Here is a 24,315-nt window from a genome sequence, read left to right as displayed (position 1 = left end):
AGTTTAAATTTACAAACAAGTAGAAGTCGTATGAATTATAAGCTTTTGTATTTTGAAAACAAGTAAGAATTCTATATTCGGCTGTACCGAAACTTATATACCCTTTACCATAGTTTGTTAAATAAACAGTCGTTACGTCTATTGCAAAAAATAGCATTTGGTAACGAAAAAGTACCAAAAAAGACCTTAAAGTAGATAGATAGATAGAAAGATAGATAGATAGATAGATAGATAGATAGATAGATAGATAGATAGATAGATAGATAGATAGATAGATAGATAGATAGATAGATAGATAGATAGATAGATAGATAGATAGATAGATAGATAGATAGATAGATAGATAGATAGATAGATAGATAGATAGATAGATAGATAGATAGATAGATAGATAGATAGATAGATAGATAGATAGATAGATAGATAGATAGATAGATAGATAGATAGATAGATAGATAGATAGATAGATAGATAGATAGATAGATAGATAGATAGATAGATAGATAGATAGATAGATAGATAGATAGATAGATAGATAGATAGATAGATAGATAGATAGATAGATAGATAGATAGATAGATAGATAGATAGATAGATAGATAGAAGATAGATAGATAGATGAGATAGATATAGATAGATAGATAGATAGATAGATAGATAGATAGATAGATAGATAGATAGATAGATAGATAGATAGATAGATAGATAGATAGATAGATAGATAGATAGATAGATAGATAGATAGATAGATAGATAGATAGATAGATAGATAGGATAATAGATAGATAGCTAGATAGATAGATAGATAGATAGATAGATAGATAGATAGATAGATAGATAGATAGATATTTTGGGATTAAAATTCTAATATTTGGAGGCTGTGCACAATTCCATTTCGCTTCGTTCACTTATTAAACTAATTAATAGATTAAGTCAATAGAACAGTTAAGGACCCAAAATTTATAGAAACTCTTGATCCTAAGTAAATACTGTAGAGAGTTACAAACGACCTAAACAAACTAATACATACCCTCAGTACTATAATGAAGAACAAAAAAGTACTGTTATTTATGTACTCTCACACATACACTGTGAAGACACTTACTGATATTAATGAAACTCGTACGTTTGTATTGTATTTCCGCAAGTATGTATAAGTACAGCAGTTGTTGCAATGAAAGCGATTAGCGATAAGCGAAAAATAAGGTGGAAATATGTAAATATTTCATCAATGACTGAAATGTTATTGTATGGATCGTGGACAGACATATGGATGTTATTTTATACATAGTTAGTATTATTAGAAATGTCAATGATTAAAGATAATCATTTTGGCTTCTTGTTCGAGTAGTCATGATCGTGGGCAAACTAGCTAGATTAGGCTCGAACCTTAATATAGATGGCAAGCACCCATTTGTCACATAGATTTTCTCCCTCATTTATTTCTTTAGGGTAATTCTTCTGTGTAAATCTTCTGGGTTGCAATGTCTTGAGAATATCCTCTTTACCTATCCTCTTCTTACGTTCTTGTTTTCATATAGAGTATTTAAGTCTTTACTCTTTGAAGGGAATGACATTCAATTCATGATATGAAACCGCAAAATGGAGACCAACAGTCACATTCAAATTTGTTCCTCTAAACACTCAACTGGTCGTGACTCTTTTCGAACCAAATGTTAACACTTGTGTTATCATTATTATCCAATTCGACTTTTTAGCCCATACTCTGCAAATTGGCAAATAAAAATAAGGATTTATTACGGACTATAGGAACTATAGAGGCAGCACAATTTTTGGAATTTAAGGGGCCGCAATGTTGAATAAACTCTGATCTATATATCATATGTTAATGAATTTGCGAAAGATTAATTCTTGTTGGTTGAATGTTTCCTAAATGGTGTTTCTGAACTATCGTGTACAAGTTCAACCAATATCGATATGTACTTTAGGAACTGTATGTAGGTTTGGAATTGAATATTTATCTTCTCTTAGGACTAGAATATAAATATATTATAATGTTATTAATTGGATATTAGATCAGCAAATCAAGAAGTCTTAAATATCCTTGATCTCAACTAATCTTGATCGTTTGATCTTACCCGTCTTAGTTAGTTAGTATGAAAAGAGGATGTGTCAAACTCGAAGAAATACACCTAGGCCTTCAATGGATCTGTTGTGAGCTCTTTTACCAGTTTCTCTGTTGGGGATCGAACCTAGAACACTAATCCAGCGGAGGCATCCTTTAACTCGAACATTGTAGTCCCTCAATTCGCATTGTCGTTGGTTGTTGTAATTATAAAAAAAAACGTTTAATTTACCACCTTTCTTTCAATAAGGACATGTGTCAATAAAATACGTACGCATTGTATATAGATATATATAAGTATGTACATAAGTAGACATTGTGTTGTCCATAAAGGCGAGAAAATTTAAGGGTTAAATTTTTGCATAAATAATACAATTGCTAAAGGTAGAAAATATTCGACCAAAATTTGCATTTATTCTTTGTTAGTTCATATATATTAACTTTTGTAAGAACCGTTTTGCCTGATTATCGAAAAAATTTGCCCGATTTTATATAAATAACTTCTTTAAGCTATTTTAAGCAAGTCAGGTCAGGTCGAATATGAAGTTAAATTTTCTATATATGCGATATATACTAGGTTATGTTTGTTTTAACAATAACGGTCTAAGGTCGAGGTTTTTTGAAAACCTTACAAGAAAACGTTTAGTTTAACTGTGTTAAATCGTAAGCTAACCGTTGATCTGAGGGCGTCGAAGATTTTAGAACCGACAATGCGGCCAAAATTAAATCACTGCCGTTTGAGCCTATTAACGTTAGTCTCTATTGGTCCTTTAAATAGGTTATTTAAAGCCGGGTTATTTATATTTTAAAAGTTACTAACGAAATCTTAAAAGAACTTTAATGTCCTATAATTGTGTAGTGTCCTGTATAATAAACATACACGTAATAATCAGACTCATCATCAAAACTTTTAACAACCCCTATGTTTAAACAAACGAATTCTGGGAATAGTTGCTACTCAAGAGGTCAAATTTCAAAATGTGCGTAATGAACATAGGCGTAGTTTAAAAACAAATAAGAATGTATAGTAGGGCATGGCCGAGCATATGATATCCTACACCACTCACTGGTGGTACTGGTATGTATATTTTAATCATAAAGTGATTTTCTGAAAGAGGGTTTACATATATGGGAGCAAAGGTAAATATGGTAATATCCGTATAAATATTGTTAGAGCGATTTATATTGACATTAAAGTTGGTTAGTTAGTTAGTTTGTTTGAAAGGAGGATGAATATACATCAAATCCGAAGAAATTCACCTAGGCCTCTATTGGGCCTGTTGTACACTCCGTGCCTCAGGTTGGAATCGAACCCACCACCTCCGGTCTACCAGACTAGAAAACTAACCACTTACCTACCGGAGGCCACGACATTAAAGTTATTTTTGCAGGATTTCATCGCGATACAAGTGTTTAAAGGTAATTTTTCACCTTTCTGAAGGGGATTTTGTATGGGGTCTAGGGTCAAATGAGGCCCGATCATTACGAAATTCGCTAGTATCATTTAAAATTATATAAAACCGATCTTTTTTGTATAGGTTCTATAACATTTAACATAATTGTAAACTCAAAAGCCCTATTCGGTCGGTACGGTTGTATGGCTGCTAATGGACCGATTTCTACTATTTTCAATAGCGTGCATCCTTCGGGTAAAAAGAGGAGTAGGTGTCAAATTTAATAAAATTTTCTTGGAAATTGCGACCTGTATCGTGCGCACAAGGTTTACATGGACAGACGGACGAACATACTACATAGTTCAATCGAAAGTGATTCTGATCAGGTGGGTGTAGGATCGAATTATTAAGCTATTTTGGCTTAAACATAATAAAAGATTTTTTTAATAAAGTTTTTTTTTTTAATTTTTATTTTTATTTTTATTAATTTTTATTAATTTTTTATTGAATTTAAAACGGTTTTTATTCTTTTAAATAATTAAATATTTTTTTTTTTTTTTTAATTACACTTCTAACTTAAATTTAAAACTAAACTGCTAATTTAATATATATACTAAAGGAGTGTGGTTTTAAATAAAATTTTATAATAAAATTTATATTTAAACAAAACTATTTTAGGTTTTCATTAACTACATACAGGTTCAAAATTTACGAAAATTTATTTTTCAAACCTATAATATATATTTGTTAAAGTGTTATTACCAATTTTGCGTCTTATTTTATAAATAAACAATTTAGAAAAATATTTACATACATTTTTAAAAAAATAACTCATTTAATTGTATATAAATTGAACTTTCTTCTTAACATATTATTATTTTAATAAATTATTTACTTATTCATTAATAAATTATTACAGGATTAATTGTTATTACAGGTTTAATTGTTTTTCATATATACAAGTTTTCAATAATCCTTTTCAAATCAAAATTCTAGATAAATTTCCCGAATTAGATTCGAAAGGAATTTTCTGTGAATTTGTAAATAAAACGGGATTTTTGTATCGGACATTTCGGTACTTTCGAAGTGAGAACTGGGAAATATTCGTAAATTTTTGTAAATTAAGGCAATTTATTTTTACTATCGTAAGGCTTGTCGAAGTAGTATTTGAAAAAATGTTGCTTTTAAAAAATGTTAAATGAACCAAGAGAAGTGTAACGAACTTACTCCCGTCTTTCCGTCCCTATAGAAAAGCGATGAAATTTCCGGAAATTATTCTGCATTTTTAGTATGAAAAATGGGTAAAATCGGCTCACAGGTCCCCTTCAGTAACTGGCTTTAAAATTCGAAGATTAAATTCCACATGAAATAAAATTTCTCTCCCAAGTTCCAAAAGCATCAATCCATAACTCTAGACTGACTGAAGACACTTTTATAACGGATTGAGTGACGCTAAATTCGAATCTGTCAACAGAATTTCTTCCTCCATTCGATTTTAGCGATATCGTGTCTTAAAGTGTGAGTTTTTGCCACGTTTGAGACATTATAACAACGAGAAGTGAATTTTATTTATAAATAATTGTCCAATTCATAAATAATAATACAGTAAATCCTAAACATATCCGGATAAAGAATGGAAATTTAGCCAGAAGATAGATATAATACGATTCCACAACAAAATCTACGGCGGGATCTGACTTATAATCTTCCAAATATTGTATTTAACTAAAATCTGTTTCACCAGAAAACAACTATAGGGCACAGTCGTGTTCAATTCAATAAACTGATAAGAATGTGAACCAATAATAAAAAAAAATTCGGGAATTTTTATGAAACAATGGATCGGAATCAGCCTGGGAATTTGCCAGAAATGTAAGTTTAAAGCCAGATTCGGCCAGTAGTTAATTAAAGCAAACAACAAAATTAATTTGAAATGTTGTTGTAGTATGGGTCCTAGGTCCAACATTCATAAAAATTTCAGATTTTTTTTTTAATCTTCAAAATCGGGAACTACTGGCCCAATCTGGCTGGATCACCTTTCTGCTAAAATCCCATGCTGAATCCAAAAATGGAATCAGAATAGACCTGTGACCAATATTTCATCAAAATTCTCGAAAATGTGTTATTTTAAGCAATTTGTGCTATAATATCGGGGTCTTGAGACCTAGAGCTGCAAAAATTTGATATTCAAGATTAGTTTTTAAGCTGAACCCGAAAATGAACCCATACTCGCGAACTACTGGCCCAATCTGGCTCACCTTTCTGGTAAAATGCCATGCTGAATCCAAAAATGGATTCAGAATGAACCAGGGACCAATATTTCTACAAAATTCCCACAAATTTTTTACTTTAAAAAATTTGTGATATTATATCGGGGTCTTGAGGCCAAGAGCTGCAAAAATTTGATATTCAAGGTTAGTATTTAAGCTGAATCCGAAAATGAACCCATAGTGGACATACTCGGGAACTACTGGCCCAATCTGGTTCACGTTTCTGGTAAAATCCCATGCTAATCCAAAAATGGATTCAGAATGGACCTGGGACCAATATTTCTACAAAAATTTCCACACATTTTTTACTTTAAGAAATTTGTGGGGTCCTGAGGCCTAGAGCTACAAAAATTTGACATTCAAGATTAGTACTTAAGCTGAATCTGAAAATTAACTCATAGTGGACCTGAGACCAATATTTCATCAAAATTTTCCAAAAAAAAAAATCAACGAATTTCCTACGAAATTTAATTTGAAATTTCCTTTACATTTAACTGTGTCCTTGTCTTGTCTATAGTAAATTAATTGCTATCCAAGCCAAGCATAGAACCAACTGAAGTGGAATTGTTTCAGACCTTGAACTGAATAGAAGACTAACAAATTTTGTTTACCCAAATGTTCGCATGAGTGTCAAAGTTCTTCGTTTAATATTTGAGTATTCTAGGTCCAATTGTTTAGTTTAAGGCAATTTAATTCCTATTCCCCACATAATTTTCTTTCCAACAACTATTTTAAAATAACTGGCACTTTTTTTGTTTTGTTTTTTTTAAGTTTAATTTTTTTTTTTTAAGAAATATAAGGCAATTTATTTATGTATTTATATATAAATATTTATAAATAATTTAGTAAATAAACATAATAAAAATATTACAAAATTTTATAACTTTTTTTTCTTTAAACAAAAAAAGTTGAAAAATTTGTTAAATAAATTTTTAGGAATAACAAGATTGTTTATTATTATTATTTAAATTAATATCAGTAAAAGAACAAATTTGATTTTATATACGTTAAAGCCTTTTGTTTTAAAGTAATTTTCTTATTTTCTATATATAATTTTTGTCATTTTAATAGTTAGTTAATTTATGTATATTTATATAGGCTTAGAAAAAAATATGTCTCTTAGTTTAGTTATTTATAATAAATTGTTTATAAACTAACTTAACTTTAAAGTTATAGCTAAATTTAAAGTGTTTGCATATTTTTTTGTTTTTATGAAATTTTTTTTTATTTATTTCTTATACTTTTTAAAAATAATATATAAATGTAAATTATGTTATCATTTTTAGAACTTATTCATAATCATGTATAAAAGTTTTATAGAACTAATTTTATTTGAAAATTTGTTTTATAAAACTTTGATATATAATTATAAATAAGTCTTTTACTAATATTTAAATTACTATTATTAGTTTGTTTATATATAGTAAGCAAGAAATAATGACTTTGTACAAGTATGTAAAGAAATAATGAAAATGCTACTTTTTTTTAATTTGAGGGATTTTTATAAACATCTTGAATATAATCTAGTCTTTAGTCCAGTCTATAATTTAAACTATAATCAGGTCTTTAGTCTAATATTAACTTTAGTCTGATAATCTGATTATAATTAGTCATAACTCTAATTTTGTCAACAGTCTGGACTATAATTTAGTCTAAAGTCTAAACTAAAGTTTAGCCTATAGTCTAGTCTACAATCTGCACTATAGCTTAGTACATAGTTTTCTATATTCTAATCCATAATCAAGTCTATAGTTTAGTCTATAGTCTTGACTACAATCTAGCTTATACTCTGGGCTATAGACTCTTCTACAGTCTGGACTATAGTCTGTGCTATAAACTAGTCTATAGTCTGGGCTATAGATTTTTCTATAGACTGGGCTATAGACTTTCCTATAGACTGGGCTATAGACTCTTCTATATTCTAGGCAATAGTTTTGTCTATAATCTAGACTATAGTTTAGTCTATAGCCAAGATTATAATTTAGTCTTTTAACTTAACTATAGTTTAGTCTACAGTCTGGACCATAGTTTAGTTGAAAATCTAAACTAAAGTTTATTCTATAGTTTAGTTCATAATCTCGACTATAATATAGTCTGTAATATGGACTAGCGTTTACTAACTATTCTTGTCTGTAGTTTAGTTTATGTATATTCTAGTCCATAATTTGGAATATAGTTTAGTCTATAGTCTTGACTACAGTCTGGTTTATAGTCTATAGTTTGTGCTATAGACTAGTCTATAGTCTGAACTATATTTAAGTCTATAGACTGGACTGTAGTTTAGTCGATAGTCTAGACTTTAGTTTAGTCTATAGACTGGACTACAGTGTAGTCGATAGATTCAACTGTCGTCTAGTCGATAGTCTGAACTAAAGTTTCGTCTATAATCTGGACTATAGTTTAGTTTATAGTCTTGACTAAAACCCAATCTATAATCTAGTCAATAGTCTCGTCTATAATTCAGTCAATAGTCTAGTCTATAATCTATACTATTGTTTAGTCCTTAGTCTTGTCTTAACATTAGTCAATATTCTAGTTCATAATCTGGACAATAGTTTAGTCTATATTCTAGTCTATAGTCCGGGCTATAGACACGTCTGTAGTCTGGACAATTGTTAATCTGTAGTCTGGACTGTAGTTCGGTCTATAGTCTGAATTATAGTGTAGTCTATAGTCTGGATTATAGTTTAGTATTTAGCCTTAGCTACAGTTTAGTCTATAGTCTGGACCATAGCTTGGTCTAAAGTCTAAACTAAAGTTTAGTCTATAGTTTGATTCATAATCTTGACTATAGTCTAGTCTATAATCTGAACTATAGTTTACTCCTTAGTTTTATCTATAGTTTAGTCTATTTACATTAAATAGTTTAGTCTATTTAATTAGTCTATAGTCTTGACAATAGTCTAGTTTATAGTTTGAACTACATTGTATTCTATAGTCTGGACTATAGTTTAGTCTATATTCTGGAAGATACTTTAGTCTAGAATTATAGTTTAGTCTATAGCCTAGACTGTAGTCTAGTTGATAGCTATAGTCCAATCTATAATCTAGTCAATAGTCTATAATCTGGACTATAGTTTAGTCCATAGTTCTGTTTATAAATAAGTCAATATTCTAGTTCATAATCTAGTTTAGTCTATAGTCTGGTTTATAGCTAAGTCCGTAATCTTGGTTATAGCTTAGTGTATAGTCATGTCTACAGTCTAGTAGATAGTCTGGGCTACAGTTTTGTTGATATTCTGGACTGGAGTTTAGTCTATAATCTGGTCTAACGTCTATTGTCTAGTTTATAGTCTATTCTATTGCCTAGTCTGTAGTCTGGTCTAAGTATATAGTTTAGTCTACAATCTAGTCTTGACAACAGCTTAATCTATAGTCTTGGGTGTAGTTTTGACAAACTTTTCTAAGGCACTTTTTAAATACGAAATTTCTTATTATAGTCTTCTAATGAAATCGTGTTTAACATCCAAAATCAATACTAGATTATTGAATCTTTAGCCCCCTCAAATTATTGAAATGAAATTAAAATAATGTCATGTATATAATTAAATCTAAATATATATAGTACAAAGTTAAGGCTAAATAATATAATTGTATTAATTTAGTAAAAAAAAAACTAAATTTCTAACAATTAGAAAAAAAAAAAAATTAATAAACAGAAAACTTTTTTTTACAAGAAACTTTTTCTAAAAATATAAACAAGTTCCTTTTAGTACTACAATATTTTTAAACAAAAGCGTTGTTTTTTTCTCAAAATAAACTAAACAAAAAAATACAAAACTATAAACTTAGAAAAACTATTATCATAAGAAAAAAATAACTTAAATTACAAAGTTTAACTAAATTAAACTTAAAATATAAGTCTAATGCTTAAAAATTATACAATTTTCATAGGACAGTCCACATAATCCGCTTCTAAACGACCTAAAGTCTTTTTAACTCTCAGTGCTGTCAGACGCACTGTAGGATTAGGATGCCAACATTCTTGCATAATCTTGGCCACTGTAGCCAAAACATCATCCTCTTGCCAACGCGAGGGTATGGGCGGTCTAAAGCCCTTAACACACACCACAGCGTGCATGTCTTCGAAAGTGGGATCTGAAGGCACAACATCATGATAGGGTAAGGCATAGTCCTCACAGGTGGTGGCCTTTGAGCCGGGTATGGGGGTATAACAACGTCTGGCCATTTCCCACAACACCAAGCCCACTGAATACATATCCGCCCTCTTGAATTCTTCAAATTGTTGGGGATTTAGGGTTTGATTTAAAACTTCGGGAGCCATATAACGTCTAGTGCCCACACGGGTATTTTGAGCAATATGTATTTCATCCAATTCGGATATATATTTGACGGCCAAACCAAAATCGGCTATAGCACACTGGCCATTACGTTTAACCAATATGTTCTTGCTCTTAATATCACGATGGGCAATGGCAGGTTTACCGGGAGTGCCGAAAATTTCATCATGCAAATGAGCCAAACCAGAGGCCAAAGAATAAGCCAATAATTGCAATTTCTGGGGATTGATAACCGAAGTCGACAGGTAATCATGTAAACTGCCATTCTCATGGTAGTCAGTGATTAATAACATTTGAGTCCAGCTACCATTACCCTTAATATCGGCCGCTATAAAACCCAAAATATTTTCATGTCTCATTAGCACCGTTTGATAGATTTCAGTTTCCCGGAACCAAGAAGCCTCTTCAGTGGTAAAGAAAGTCTTAACGGCCACCTTTTCATCACGCCATTTAGCCAACCAGACCTCACCATAACGTCCCTTACCCACCAATTTAACCATTTGTATTTGTTTGGCAATAGTTCTCTGCACCAGTAAAGGTAAACCTGAACCCGAACCCGAACTCTGTTCAACCATTTGTGACAAGGGTGATAGTTGGCTATTACACATGCTGCTAATCAAACGTGGCTGTTTTCTCAGTTTCTCCCTTCGCCTATAGGTCATGCACACGATAACCACTATAACAATAAAGGCAGTCAGGCAAATGATCATGGAGGCAATCATGGCCAAATAGTGGACAGATTGTGAACTAACTGGCAATTCGGGGGCAGGTGTGGTAAGTTTTGGTGTAAAGGCAGGATGTAAATCTCGATTACAATAGTTACCCGTATCACAGCAATCGATATTTTTGCCATGCAGGTGGGGTACTGTGGAAACTTTGCACTGTAAAGAAAGAGAGAATTAAATTAAAATTTATCTTACAAGAATATATCTTATTTTCTTATACTTACCATTAGAAAACCACCATTTTCTTCTGGTGGCATACAACCAAATGTTCGCTCTTCTTCATAGGTGCCAGTGGTTTCATCGTATACCTCTTCAACTGCACTGAAGCAGGAACCTCCGGGACGGGTCTCACAGGTGCCATTGTTAACATTATTGGGACAACTGCCATCACAATAGCAGGTCAAAGTACGGGCTAAAATTATATAGAGGGAAAATCAATATTTATTACAAATTCTTTAAAAAATCTTTAGAAAAAATTTATAAAATTTTGGAGATTGAACCAGGCATGGAAAATTGAAATATACTAGATTAGACTATAGACTAGACTATAGACTAGACCATAGACTAGACTATAGACTAGACTATAGACTTGACTATAGACTAGACTATAGACTAGACTAGACTATAGACTAGACTAGACTATAGACTAGACTATGGACTAGACTATAGCCTAGACTATAGACTAGACTATAGACTAGACTATAGATTAGACTATAGACTAGACTATGGACTAGACTATAGACTAGACTATAGACTAGACTATAGACTAGACTATAGGCTAGACTATAGACTAGACTGTAGGCTAGAATATAGACTAGACTATAGACTACACTATAGACTAGACTAGACTATAGATTAGACTATAGCCTAGACTATAGCCTAGACTATAGCCTAGAATATAGACTAGAATATAGACTAGAATATAGACTAGACTATAGACTAGACTATAGACTAGACTATAGACTAGACTGTAGACTAGACTATAGACTAGACTATAGACTAGACTATAGACTAGACTATAGACTAGACTATAGACTAGACTATAGAATAGACTATAGACTAGACTATAGACTAGACTATAGACTAGACTATAGACTAGACTATAGACTAGACTATAGACTAGACTATAGACTAGACTATAGACTAGACTATAGACTAGACTATAGACTAGACTATAGACTAGACTATAGACTAGACTATAGACTAGACTATAGACTAGACTATAGACTAGACTATAGACTAGACTATAGACTAGACTATAGACTAGACTATAGACTAGACTATAGACTAGACTATAGACTAGACTATAGACTAGACTATAGACTAGACTATAGACTAGACTATAGACTAGACTATAGACTAGACTATAGACTAGACTATAGACTAGACTATAGACTAGACTATAGACTAGACTATAGACTAGACTATAGACTAGACTATAGACTAGACTATAGACTAGACTATAGACTAGACTATAGACTAGACATAGACTACTATAGACTAGACTATAGACTAGACTATAGACTAGACTATAGACTAGACTATAGACTAGACTATAGACTAGACTATAGACTAGACTATAGACTAGACTAGACTATAGACTAGACTATAGACTAGACTATAGACTAGACTATAGACTAGACTATAGACTAGACTATAGACTAGACTAGACGAACTATAGACTAGACCATAGACTAGACTATAGACTAGACTATAGACTAGACTATAGACTAGACTATAGACTAGACTATAGACTAGACTATAGACTAGACTATAGACTAGACTATAGACTAGACTAGACTATAGACTAGACTATAGACTAGACTATAGACTAGACTATAGACTAGACTATAGACTAGACTATAGACTAGACTATAGACTAGACTATAGACTATACTATAGACTAGACTATAGACTAGACTATAGACTAGACTATAGACTAGACTATAGACTAGACTATAGACTAGACTATAGACTAGACTATAGACTAGACTATAGACTAGACTATAGACTAGACTATAGACTAGACTATAGACTAGACTATAGACTAGACTATAGACTAGACTATAGACTAGACTATAGACTAGACTATAGACTAGACTATAGACTAGACTATAGACTAGACTATAGAAAAGACTATAGACTAGACTATAGACTAGACTATAGACTAAGACTAACTATAGACTAGACTATAGACTAGACTAGACTAGACTATAGACTAGACTATAGACTAGACTATACACTAGACTATACACTAGACTATACACTAGACTATAGACTAAACTATAGACTAGACTATAGACTATACTATTGACTAGACTACGTGCAACACTAGATTTTAAACTAGAGGCTATACTAGAGACTGGGCTAGAAACTAGACTGGAGACTGGACTAGAAATTAGACTGGAGACTGGACTAAAAATTAGAGTAAAGACTAGAACTAATTTAAAGCGATAAACTTGCAAAAACTTCTATCACAAATCATAATAACTTAAATTTTTCTATACTAATAAAAACCTCTTAAGATCTCCAATATATGGCCCATTAAAATGTACATTATTGTAAATAAATTTTCTTTCTTGATAGTACTAACTATAAGCCAAATTAAACATACTTAATTTGCCTAATTAATGACCACAAATTACGAATTTGTTAACCAAATGAGTTTTTCCTAATGATTAGCACCGAGATTTGAATTAAACTCATTTAGTAAGTGAAATAGCGTTATTTAAACATAAAATATTAAAAGAAGCATGATTTTTAAACATTAACTTAAGAAATTATTACGTTAATAACGTAAATTTTTAATATTATTGCTAAAAATTAAAGAAGGAAATTATAAATTTTTTCCTCTAAAAACTTCATTTCATATATAAACACTGCCGCCAGCTAAGCATATTAGTTGTTTGTGTTATGATCTTTGATAGAAAGTTGTAATAAAAATTCATTTTATTATTTTAAACTTGATAATTGCACAAACATCCCACATCCTCATCTGATGGCATACGCTGGATTGTTAATGTAATTGGTTGTTGTTTAATGTTTGTTAATTCTTTTGCTTAGTTTTTAAGTGGAACTATTATTGAAGGGTACCTGTTAAACGTATAATTCTTACAAATCGTTTAACAATAATTATCATTGATATAACTTCCTTTTCAAAGTTGTTGTTATAGCAGGGAACCTGAATTGTTGAAATAAGATATTGTGGAAGATGTTTAAGTGTAAAGTTGCTACTGTTTTATTTGTTTTTAGGTATAATGTGAGTGATGGCAAGTTTTGCTGAAGTCAAAAATGAAATAGAATTTCAAATACCCTACACTAGGTTTTAGCTTTGAGTTTCAGAGAGGGAACGACGATCTACCTATCTATATATCTATCTATCTATCTATCTATCTATCTATCTATCTATCTATCTATCTATCTATCTATCTATCTATCTATCTATCTATCTATCTATCTATCTATCTATCTATCTATCTATCTATCTATCTATCTATCTATCTATCTATCTATCTATCTATCTATCTATCTATCTATCTATCTATCTATCTATCTATCTATCTATCTATATATATATCTATCTATCTATCTATCTATCTATCTATCTATCTATCTATCTATCTATCTATCTATCTATCTATCTATCTATCTATCTATCTATCTATCTATCTATCTATCTATCTATCTATCTATCTATCTATCTATCTATCTATCTATCTATCTATCTATCTATCTATCTATCTATCTATCTATCTATCTATCTATCTATCTATCTATCGATCTATCTATCTATCTATCGATCTATCTATCTATCTATCTATCTATCGATCTATCTATCTATCTATCTATCTATCTATCTATCTATCTATCTATCTATCTATCTATCTATCTATCTATCTATCTATCTATCTATCTATCTATCTATCTATCTATCTATCTATCTATCTATCTATCTATCTATCTATCTATCTATCTATCTATCTATCTATCTATCTATCTATCTATCTATCTATCTATCTATCTATCTATCTATCTATCTATCTATCTATCTATCTATCTATCTATCTATCTATCTATCTATCTATCTATCTATCTATCTATCTATCTATCTATCTATCTATCTATCTATCTATCTATCTATCTATCTATCTATCTATCTATCTATCTATCTATCTATCTATCTATCTATCTATCTATCTATCTATCTATCTATCTATCTATCTATCTATCTATCTATCTATCTATCTATCTATCTATCTATCTATCTATCTATCTATCTATCTATCTATCTATCTATCTATCTATCTATCTATCTATCTATATATCTGTTTGTTTCCAATTTAACAATAAGCTTTCCATATTTCCCAACTTTCTGTAGTGAAAATTTCATAAATTTTCTATAGGAAAAGCGGCTAAAATGAAAAAAAAATCCCTCACATTTCTTTTGTCTGACTGACCATAAAATTATGAATTTTATTAATTAAAATAAGAACACAAACATCAACAATTAAGTAGAAAATAAACTATAGCATAATTACAAATATATGCTGACAAACATACACCGATAGAGATGATAAATAGAAAGTACCAAAACTATTTTATAAAAAAGTACAATAGTGAACTGTCTGAAGATAAAGAGTACCTTTTTATAAAATCTTTTACAATTTTCCTACGTAAAACTGTTTCTATTAGTTTCCTCTTAAAATCGATTGTTCTCAGTTTTGGTACTTTTTATAGAATTACCCTAAAAGTACCAATTTTTTGACTATATGTAGCATATTTACAATATTAAATTCTTATTGTTTTTGCCTCGTTGGTGTTATGCTGTCTGCCTTGGCTAAAAATAAAAGGGGACAAAAAACAACAACAATAATGAGGGAGCCCCAAATCGTTAAAATGGAATTTCAAAGAAAAAGCACGCACTGAACACATAAAAATATATAACGAAGTAAACAATATGGGCAGTTTCTGCTTCTTCAATTTTGATAGAACCAAAACAAGAAGACAACGATCGAAATAAAAAAAAAACTTCTTAAAGAAGAGACACACGTTTAGAAGCACGTTGCACATTGGTCTCTACACATATTTAAACATAAAATATGCAACTAGTGTTAGTTTGGTGAAAAAAAAAATTATTTGATTTTGAAACGTTTGGTTTTTGTTCTTTCTTTTTAGAAAAAGGCTCCAAATTGGCGCCGCCTGCCGCAGTTGCACATACTTTTAAATAGTCCATCCATATAGACATGATCATAAAAGTAATGTGTGTTTGTGTGTATGTTAAAATTTAATACTTTTTTTTGGGGGGAATAATGCCGACGTTTAAAAAAAAAATGCAGTTGTGTGTAAGTACGACATAATTTTTTCTGCTGACCATTTTTCTTATATAAAAAGTTGAAAACAAATTTTAAAATATTTTCATGTTTTCATATTTTTATAATTTATTAAGCATATTTTTGTTTTGTCTGCTTTTTTAGTTTATGAAATATTGTATATTTTTTTATAAATAGAATTTTTTTGATTTCAGTAATAAAACCATTTCGTCTGATTTATTTGATGTTTTTATGTTTGCATTAAAAAAAAATTTGTGAAAAAATTAATATATGAAACGAAAATTTGTCAGGCCTCATTTAAAAAGATTAAATAAAAATTTATTTAGACAGACAGTATGTCAGACTCATTTAAGTGATTTTAAATACTTAGAAAGAGTTAAAAATATATTAATGTATTTGCTAAGGTATTTAAAAACAAAACTGTACTAGAGAACTGGACTAAAAGTGAACTAGAACTGAACTAGAACTGAACTAGAACTGAACTAGAACTGAACTAGAACTGTACTAGAACTGAACTAGAACTGAACTAGAACTGAACTAGAAATGAACTAGAAATGAACTAGAACTGAACTAGAACTGAACTAGAACTGAACTAGAACTGAACTAGAACTGAACTAGAACTGAACTAGAACTGAACTAGAACTGAACTAGAACTGAACTAGAACTGAACTAGAACTGAACTAGAACTGAACTAGAACTGAACTAGAACTGAACTAGAACTGAACTAGAACTGAACTAGAACTGAACTAGAACTGAACTAGAACTGAACTAGAACTGAACTAGAACTGAACTAGAACTGAACTAGAACTGAACTAGAACTGAACTAGAATTGAACTAGAACGGAACTAGAACTGAACTAGAATTGAACTAGAACGGAACTAGAACTGAACTAGAACTGAACTAGAACTGAACTAGAACTGAACTAGAACTGAACTAGAACTGAACTAGAACTGAACTAGAACTGAACTAGAACTGAACTAGAACTGAACTAGAACTGAACTAGAACTGAACTAGAACTGAACTAGAACTGAACTAGAACTGAACTAGAACTGAACTAGAACTGAACTAGAACTGAACTAGAACTGAACTAGAACTGAACTAGAACTGAACTAGAACTGAACTAGAACTGAACTAGAACTGAACTAGAACTGAACTAGAACTGAACTAGAACTGAACTAGAACTGAACTAGAACTGAACTAGAACTGAACTAGAACTGAACTAGAACTGAACTAGAACTGAACTAGAACTGAACTAGAACATAACTAGAACTGAATTAGAACCGAATTAGCGGTTTTTCAAATTTTTTATGATTTTTCGTTAAGATTTATTTAAAAATTCCTTTATAATTTTAGCAGAATTTTTTCTATTAAAAATATGTTTTTATTTATTTCTTGTTACGTGCCATTTACCAAACAACTACAATGTATTATTAATTTCTGCGCTCACAAAATTGTTGGCATACTTTTGGCATTGTGCAAGAAGAAAAATTCAGCAACAAACATTAAAATTTAAAAAAAAAAAAACATCTGTTTTAAAAATTTCTTTTAGCAACATTTTAGAACATATAGTATTTTGGTTGGCTCATTTCTAGTTTCGCAAAAAATACCCTACAGGCAGTAGGCATCATTCCAAGCTTTGATTTTTCAAATTATCCTAGATTTATTTAGATTATCTTTTCTTAATATTTGTTCACAATTTATTAAATTTTAATTTGAGATTTTTGTTTATGTTTTCTGTTTATTTTTTTTAAACATTTTTAAGCAAGTTGTTTAAAGATCAAATTCTATAGATAATTACAAAAGATCTTTTAAAAATATTTCACATACTAAGCGTGGGAATCGTAATTTTAGTTTTATTGCCAGTTTATATTAATAATATTTTTGTTGCTGTTGTTGTTATTAACAATTAAAATAAAAATAATAAATATTACAGAAATAAATAAATAAATCATTTATTTGTTAAAAAAAACCGACACGCAAACGTTTATGGAGACACTTGTTGTTATCAACATGTTGCTACAAAAAAAATCACCAACATTTAATTATTTTCTTGTAAATGAAAAATTAATTAAATGTTTCTTTTTTTTTTCTTGTAATATTTTTTTCAGCAAAAAAACACACCCACACTTTTTATTACCACAAATATTTTTATAAAATACAAAGTTGTAAACAAAACTTAACAATTTTTATTTTGTTTTTTAAAATTATTTATTATATTTATTTAATTTATATTGCGTGCAACATAAAACGGTTGTTGTGTTATTTTTTTGTTTGCATTTTCCAAAGAAACAATTTATTTCGTAATTAAAAACAACTAAAATAATAATTGTTTGTACAAAATATTCACAAAAAAAAAAATCTTATTCATTCATGTTTACATATTTATTCATTCATTGAAAAATATGCCAACACAATTTCATTGTAAATTTTTTTTGTTGCAAAAAAATACCTAATAAATGCAGCTTGTTGAAAAGCGGGAAGGTATGCCTATGAACCTATAACTATTTAACACACTTACAAATTTTGAACATAGAATACAAGTTTTCTAATCAGATTTGTACAGAGAATAATTATCTAATTTTATGTTTGGGGTTACCTTCCCTTTTTAAAGTTTTTCGTCATAAAATACAAAGTGTTTTAATGCTACACGTAATACCAGCGCATATAATTGCCGGATGCTGTCAAATACTTATTGCATTGTTTGTTGCTCCAACTTAAACTGATTCACTGGGTGATGTAGTACCTCAATTTTTAATTATTTAAATGAATTGTAAGCTTGTATTAGTCTTCTGTAGGGAATTATGATTATAAGTTTATCCGATCGTTTGACGCTCTGACAAAAAACCGAACCAGAAACGAACTAGAACTGCACTAGAACTGAAATAGAACTGAACTAGAACTGAACTAGAACTGAAGTAGAACTGAACTAGAACTGAAGTAGAACTGAACTAGAACTGAAGTAGAACTGAACTGGAACTGAAGTAGAACTGAACTAGAACTGAACTAGAACTGAACTAGAACTGAACTAGAACTGAACTAGAACTGAACTAGAACTGAAGTAGAACTGAAGTAGAACTGAACTAGAACTGAAGTAGAACTGAACTAGAACTGAAGTAGAACTGAACTGGAACTGAAGTAGAACTGAACTAGAACTGAACTAGAACTAGAACTGAACTAGAACTGAACTAGAACTGAACTAGAACTGAACTAGAACTGAACTAGAACTGAACTAGAACTAGAACTGAACTAGAACTGAACTAGAACTGAACTAGAACTGAACTTGAACTGAACTAGAACTGAACTAGAACTGAACTAGAACTGATCTAGACCTGAACTAGAACCGAACTAGAACTGAACTAGAACTGAACTAGAACAGAACTAAAACTGAACTAGAACTGAACTGAACTGAACTAGAACTGAACTAGAACTGAACTGAACTAGAACTGAACTAGAACTGAACTAGAACTGAACTAGAACTAGAACTGAACTAGAACTGAACTAGAACTGAACTAGAACTGAGCTAGAACTAAACTAGCACTAAACTAGAACTGAACTAGAACTGAACTAGAACTGAACTAGAACTGAACTAGAACTGAACTAGAACTGAACTAGAACTGAACTAGAGCTGAACTAGAACTGAACTAGAACTGAACTAGAACTGAACTAGAACTGAACTAGAACTGAACTAGAACTGAACTAGAACTGAACAAGAACTGAACTAGAACTGAACTAGAACTGAACTAGAACTGAACTAGAACTGAACTAGAACTGAACTAGAACTGAACTAAAACTGAAGTAGAACTGAACTAGAACTGAACTAGAACTCAACTAGAACTCAACTAGAACTGAAATAGAACTGAACTAGAACTGAACTAGAACTGAACTAGAACTGAACTAGAACTGAACTAGAACTGAACTAGAACTAAACTAGAACTGAACTAGAACTGAACTAGAACTGAACTAAAACTGAACTAAAACTGAACTAGAACTGAACTAGAACTTAACTAGAACTGAAATAGAACTAAACTAGAACTAAACTAGAACTGAACTAGAACTGAACTAGAATTGAACTTGAACTTTTCTTAAAAGAACTGAAGGGTATATATGAGTTGTCATTGCCGTAAAACTCTTATGATATGAATTTATTTTGTATTATTCAAATGGAATTCCTTCTATGTAGTAAATAAAAATGTCAAATAATGAAGATTTTAATTAAAACGAAACAAACAAATTGGTTATTTAACAAGCAACATGTTTATAAACATTTTTCAACGAATATTATTAAAAATTTTTAAATTATTTAAATTTTATTTTATCTTTTATATGAAATCTTTTAATTATTAAAAAAAAAACAACGTTAAAAAATATTTCATTTTCCAACAACTATTATTAATACAATATCTTTGCAATTTTTAGCTGCAACATCGTGATGTCTGTGAATATTTAATTTTAAAATTCACAAAGATTTTTATCGATTTTCAAAAGTTGGCAACAAACAATTTGTATAAAACATATTAGAACAAATCATGTGCTGCAAAATAAAAAAGCACATGATTTGAAATGGAATTATTTAGAAAATTATTTATAAACTGATTTGATGAGCTTGTAATTGCAGGAGTTTTTCAGGGAAAAGATTAAAAATTAAATATTGTGTTGAAAAAGGGAAAATTTACACTATTATAATTGATAGTTTTATTAAGTGAAATTATTTGATATTTCCAGGGAATTTTGTACAAAGATTTTTAATAAGAAATGTAATTAATAGAATAGAATTTGAACGTAATTTAGTCAACTAAAACTGTGTATCAACATTGAGTCCAGCAACATGTTGTTCTGGTTTATTAAACATTTAAAGTTTCAGCAACATTTTAAAAAACTTTATGCTCAGTTTTCGCTAAAAAATCTATTCTTTTTCCCGTTAATTAAACTTTAATCTAAAAAACGAACAGCCACACACCATAATAATAATAATGATGATGATGATGTCCATAATTAAAATCAGTGAAGCTTAAAACTTTAAATTAACCGTTAATTCAATGTCCAAGTTTACCACTAAACCAAGTAATTCAATATTTATTATACGTTGTTGTTTTTGTTTTTGTTGTTACTCTCTAGCTAGCTTGTCCATGGGTCCATAATTATTACGTTTAATTGCTGATTATCTCAACTCATTACAGTAATACACAATTAAATAGTAAATAATTCTACTGAATTTTTTTTTTTTCATTTTCTTTAAATAATATTAATTTTTCTATTTTTAATTGAAATTTAGTAAAAAAAAATAGAAGAGTAAAAAGCATTTTACCGCAAAATTTATTATTATTATATCGGTACTTTTTATAGTTTTGTTTTATCATAAAAATTAAATTCCATATAAATGGAAGGTGTTGGCCCACACGCTTCTAAAGCAAGTAGTGCAGCAAGTAGTTACTGTTTTATCTGTTCTTTAATTTAATTTTCTAACAAATCCTCTCCACCAGCTAAAACATAAATTATATTGTTTCCACTTGAGTTTGGTCTGGTCTGGTTTAAATAATCATGGCATATTTAAAACTAATAATTTGTGTTAATTTCTAGTTATACGCACGCGTGCATTTTCTCTTAATATTTTTCGTTTTTTTTTTTCTTTCTTCTCCTATTTGGCTTTAATTTAGTTACTATATTTCAGTTTTGTTGCGGTAATTAGTAATATACAAATTGTTTTAGGTGGCCTTTAACAGGAAGTGTATATTATGTTTTCAATTTAGTTTAAATTTTTTTTTTATTACGTTTGGCTTGTTAAACCACATAAATTTGTTGAAATATTAGTTTTTTAACGAGGCTTTTATCACAATTATGTAAAACGATAAAAAATGGTTTGTAAATCTTTGGTATCAGCGGTTGCTTATCTTAATAAAGTTTAATTTATTTAATAGATTTTCTTTTGAATATTAAGGGGATTTGTAAACCGACATTAGTTATAGATTTTAGTCAAAATATTCAGGACTAATACTAACTCAAAAAGCGGTAAGTTTTTTCGTGGACAGGCCTTAGAACTGAACTAGAACAGAACGAGAACTGGACAATAACTGAACTAGAACTTAACTAGAACTTGCACTAGAACTGAATTAGAAATAAACTAGAACAGAATTAGAACTGAACTAGAGTAGAACTTGAACTGAAATAAAGCAGAAATAGCTGAACTAGAACTGAACTGAACTAGAAATGAACTAGAACAGAACTAGAACAGAACTAGAATAGAACTAGAATAGAACTAGAACAGAACTAGAACAGAACTAGAAGAAAACTAGAACAGAACTAGAACAGAACTAGAACTAGAACAGAACTAGAACAGAACTAGAACAGAACTAGAACAGAACTAGAACAGAACTAGAACAGAACTAGAACAGAACTAGAACAGAACTAGAACAGAACTAGAACAGAACTAGAACAGAACTAGAACAAAACTAGAACAGAACTAGAACAGAACTAGAACAGAACTAGAACAGAACTAGAACAGAACTAGAACAGAACTAGAACTGAACTAGAACTGAACTAGAACTGAACTAGAACTGAACTAGAACTGAACTAGAACTGAACTAGAACTGAACTAGAACTGAACTAGAACTGAACTAGAACTGAATTAGAACTGAACTAGAACTGAAGTAGAACTGAACTAGAACTGAACTAGAACTGAACTAGAACTGAACTAGAACTGAACTAGAACTGAACTAGAACTGAACTAGAACTGAACTAGAACTGAACTAGAACTGAACTAGAACTGAACTAGAACTGAACTAGAACTGAACTAGAACTGAACTAGAACTGAACTAGAACTGAACTAGAACTGAACTAGAACTGAACTAGAACTGAACTAGAACTGAACTAGAACAGAACTAGAACAGAACTAGAACAGAACTAGAACAGAACTAGAACAGAACTAGAACAGAACTAGAACAGAACTAGAACAGAACTAGAACAGAACTAGAACAGAACTAGAACAGAACTAGAACAGAACTAGAACAGAACTAGAACAGAACTAGAACAGAACTAGAACAGAACTAGAACAGAACTAGAACAGAACTAGAACAGAACTAGAACAGAATTAGAACAGAACTAGAACAGAAATAGAACAGAACTAGAACAGAACTAGAACAGAACTAGAACAGAACTAGAACAGAACTAGAACAGAACTAGAACATAACTAGAACAGAACTAGAACAGAACTAGAACAGAACTAGAATAGAACTAGAACAGAACTAGAACAGAACTAGAACATAACTAGAACAGAACTAGATCACAACTAGAACTGAACGGGAGCTGAACTAGAACTGAACTAGAACTAGAATAGAACTAGAACAGAACTAGAACAGAACTAGAACTGAACTAGAACTGAACTAGAACTGAACTAGATCTGAACTAGAACTGAACTAGAACTGAACTAGAACTGAACTAGAACTGAACTAGAACTGAACTAGAACTGAACTAGAACTGAACTAGAACTGAACTAGAACTGAACTAGAACTGAACTAGAACTGAACTAGAACTGAACTAGGACTGAACTAGAACTGAACTAGAATTGAATTAGAACTAGAACTGAACTAGAACTGAACTAGAACTGAACTAGAACTGAGCTAGAACTGATCTAGAACTGAACTAGAAATGAACTACAACTGAACTAGATTTGAACTAGATCTGAACTATAACATGCCTACAACTGGTTTATACATATTTAAAAATATGTTGTTGCCAGCAACATGTTGCTGATTAAAATTTTTTATTTAAACTTCACAAATTCCTTCTTTTTCTTATAGAAAATTTCATAAAAAAATAATTAAAACACCAAGTTCCTTGTTTTTTTTTTATAAAAGTTTTACATATTTAAATTAAAAATTTTCTTACAAAAATGACCACTCATACAGAGGGCGGCGGTAGGTATTTTTTTATTCAAACGATTATTTTCTGATAATGATAAGGTTGGTGGTTTTGTTTATTATTTATTATTGTTGTATTATTTTTACATATATATAGTAAATAGTATTTTTTGTTGTATAAAAGTAATTGACGCCGTCAATATTTGAAATATGTTGTCGCCAATGCATGACATGTACGTCTTTAATAAATTTGAAATGTGCAACGTGTTTTGTATTAGTTTTACAAATAAAGCAAAAATTTTCTTTATTTTTCAACTATTAGAAATTTATTTTCAAAGGTTTTAAAAAACTACCTA

At 30.1% G+C, this 24,315-nt stretch overlaps 1 protein-coding gene across 1 annotated transcript in view; it reads right to left on the bottom strand.

The window, feature by feature from the left end:
• Positions 1-8,716: 8,716 nt before the first annotated feature.
• Positions 8,717-24,315, bottom strand: part of LOC119609624 (bone morphogenetic protein receptor type-1B) — an 82,930-nt gene continuing 67,331 nt past the window's right edge. The window contains exons 2-3 of the mRNA XM_037964468.1: positions 11,001-11,188; positions 8,717-10,932 (exon numbers count right to left, since the gene is read on the bottom strand). Coding sequence (XP_037820396.1) covers positions 9,628-10,932; positions 11,001-11,188 — 1,493 coding nt within the window. The 3' untranslated portion in view covers positions 8,717-9,627. The remainder of the gene's footprint in view (positions 10,933-11,000; positions 11,189-24,315) is intronic.

The sequence above is a fragment of the Lucilia sericata genome, unplaced genomic scaffold (assembly GCF_015586225.1).
Source record: "Lucilia sericata isolate MDLA Ls3-8-SP2 unplaced genomic scaffold, ASM1558622v1 Contig001020F_arrow, whole genome shotgun sequence".
NCBI lineage: Eukaryota > Metazoa > Arthropoda > Insecta > Diptera > Calliphoridae > Lucilia > Lucilia sericata.
This window is presented reverse-complemented; position numbering and strand designations above follow the sequence as displayed.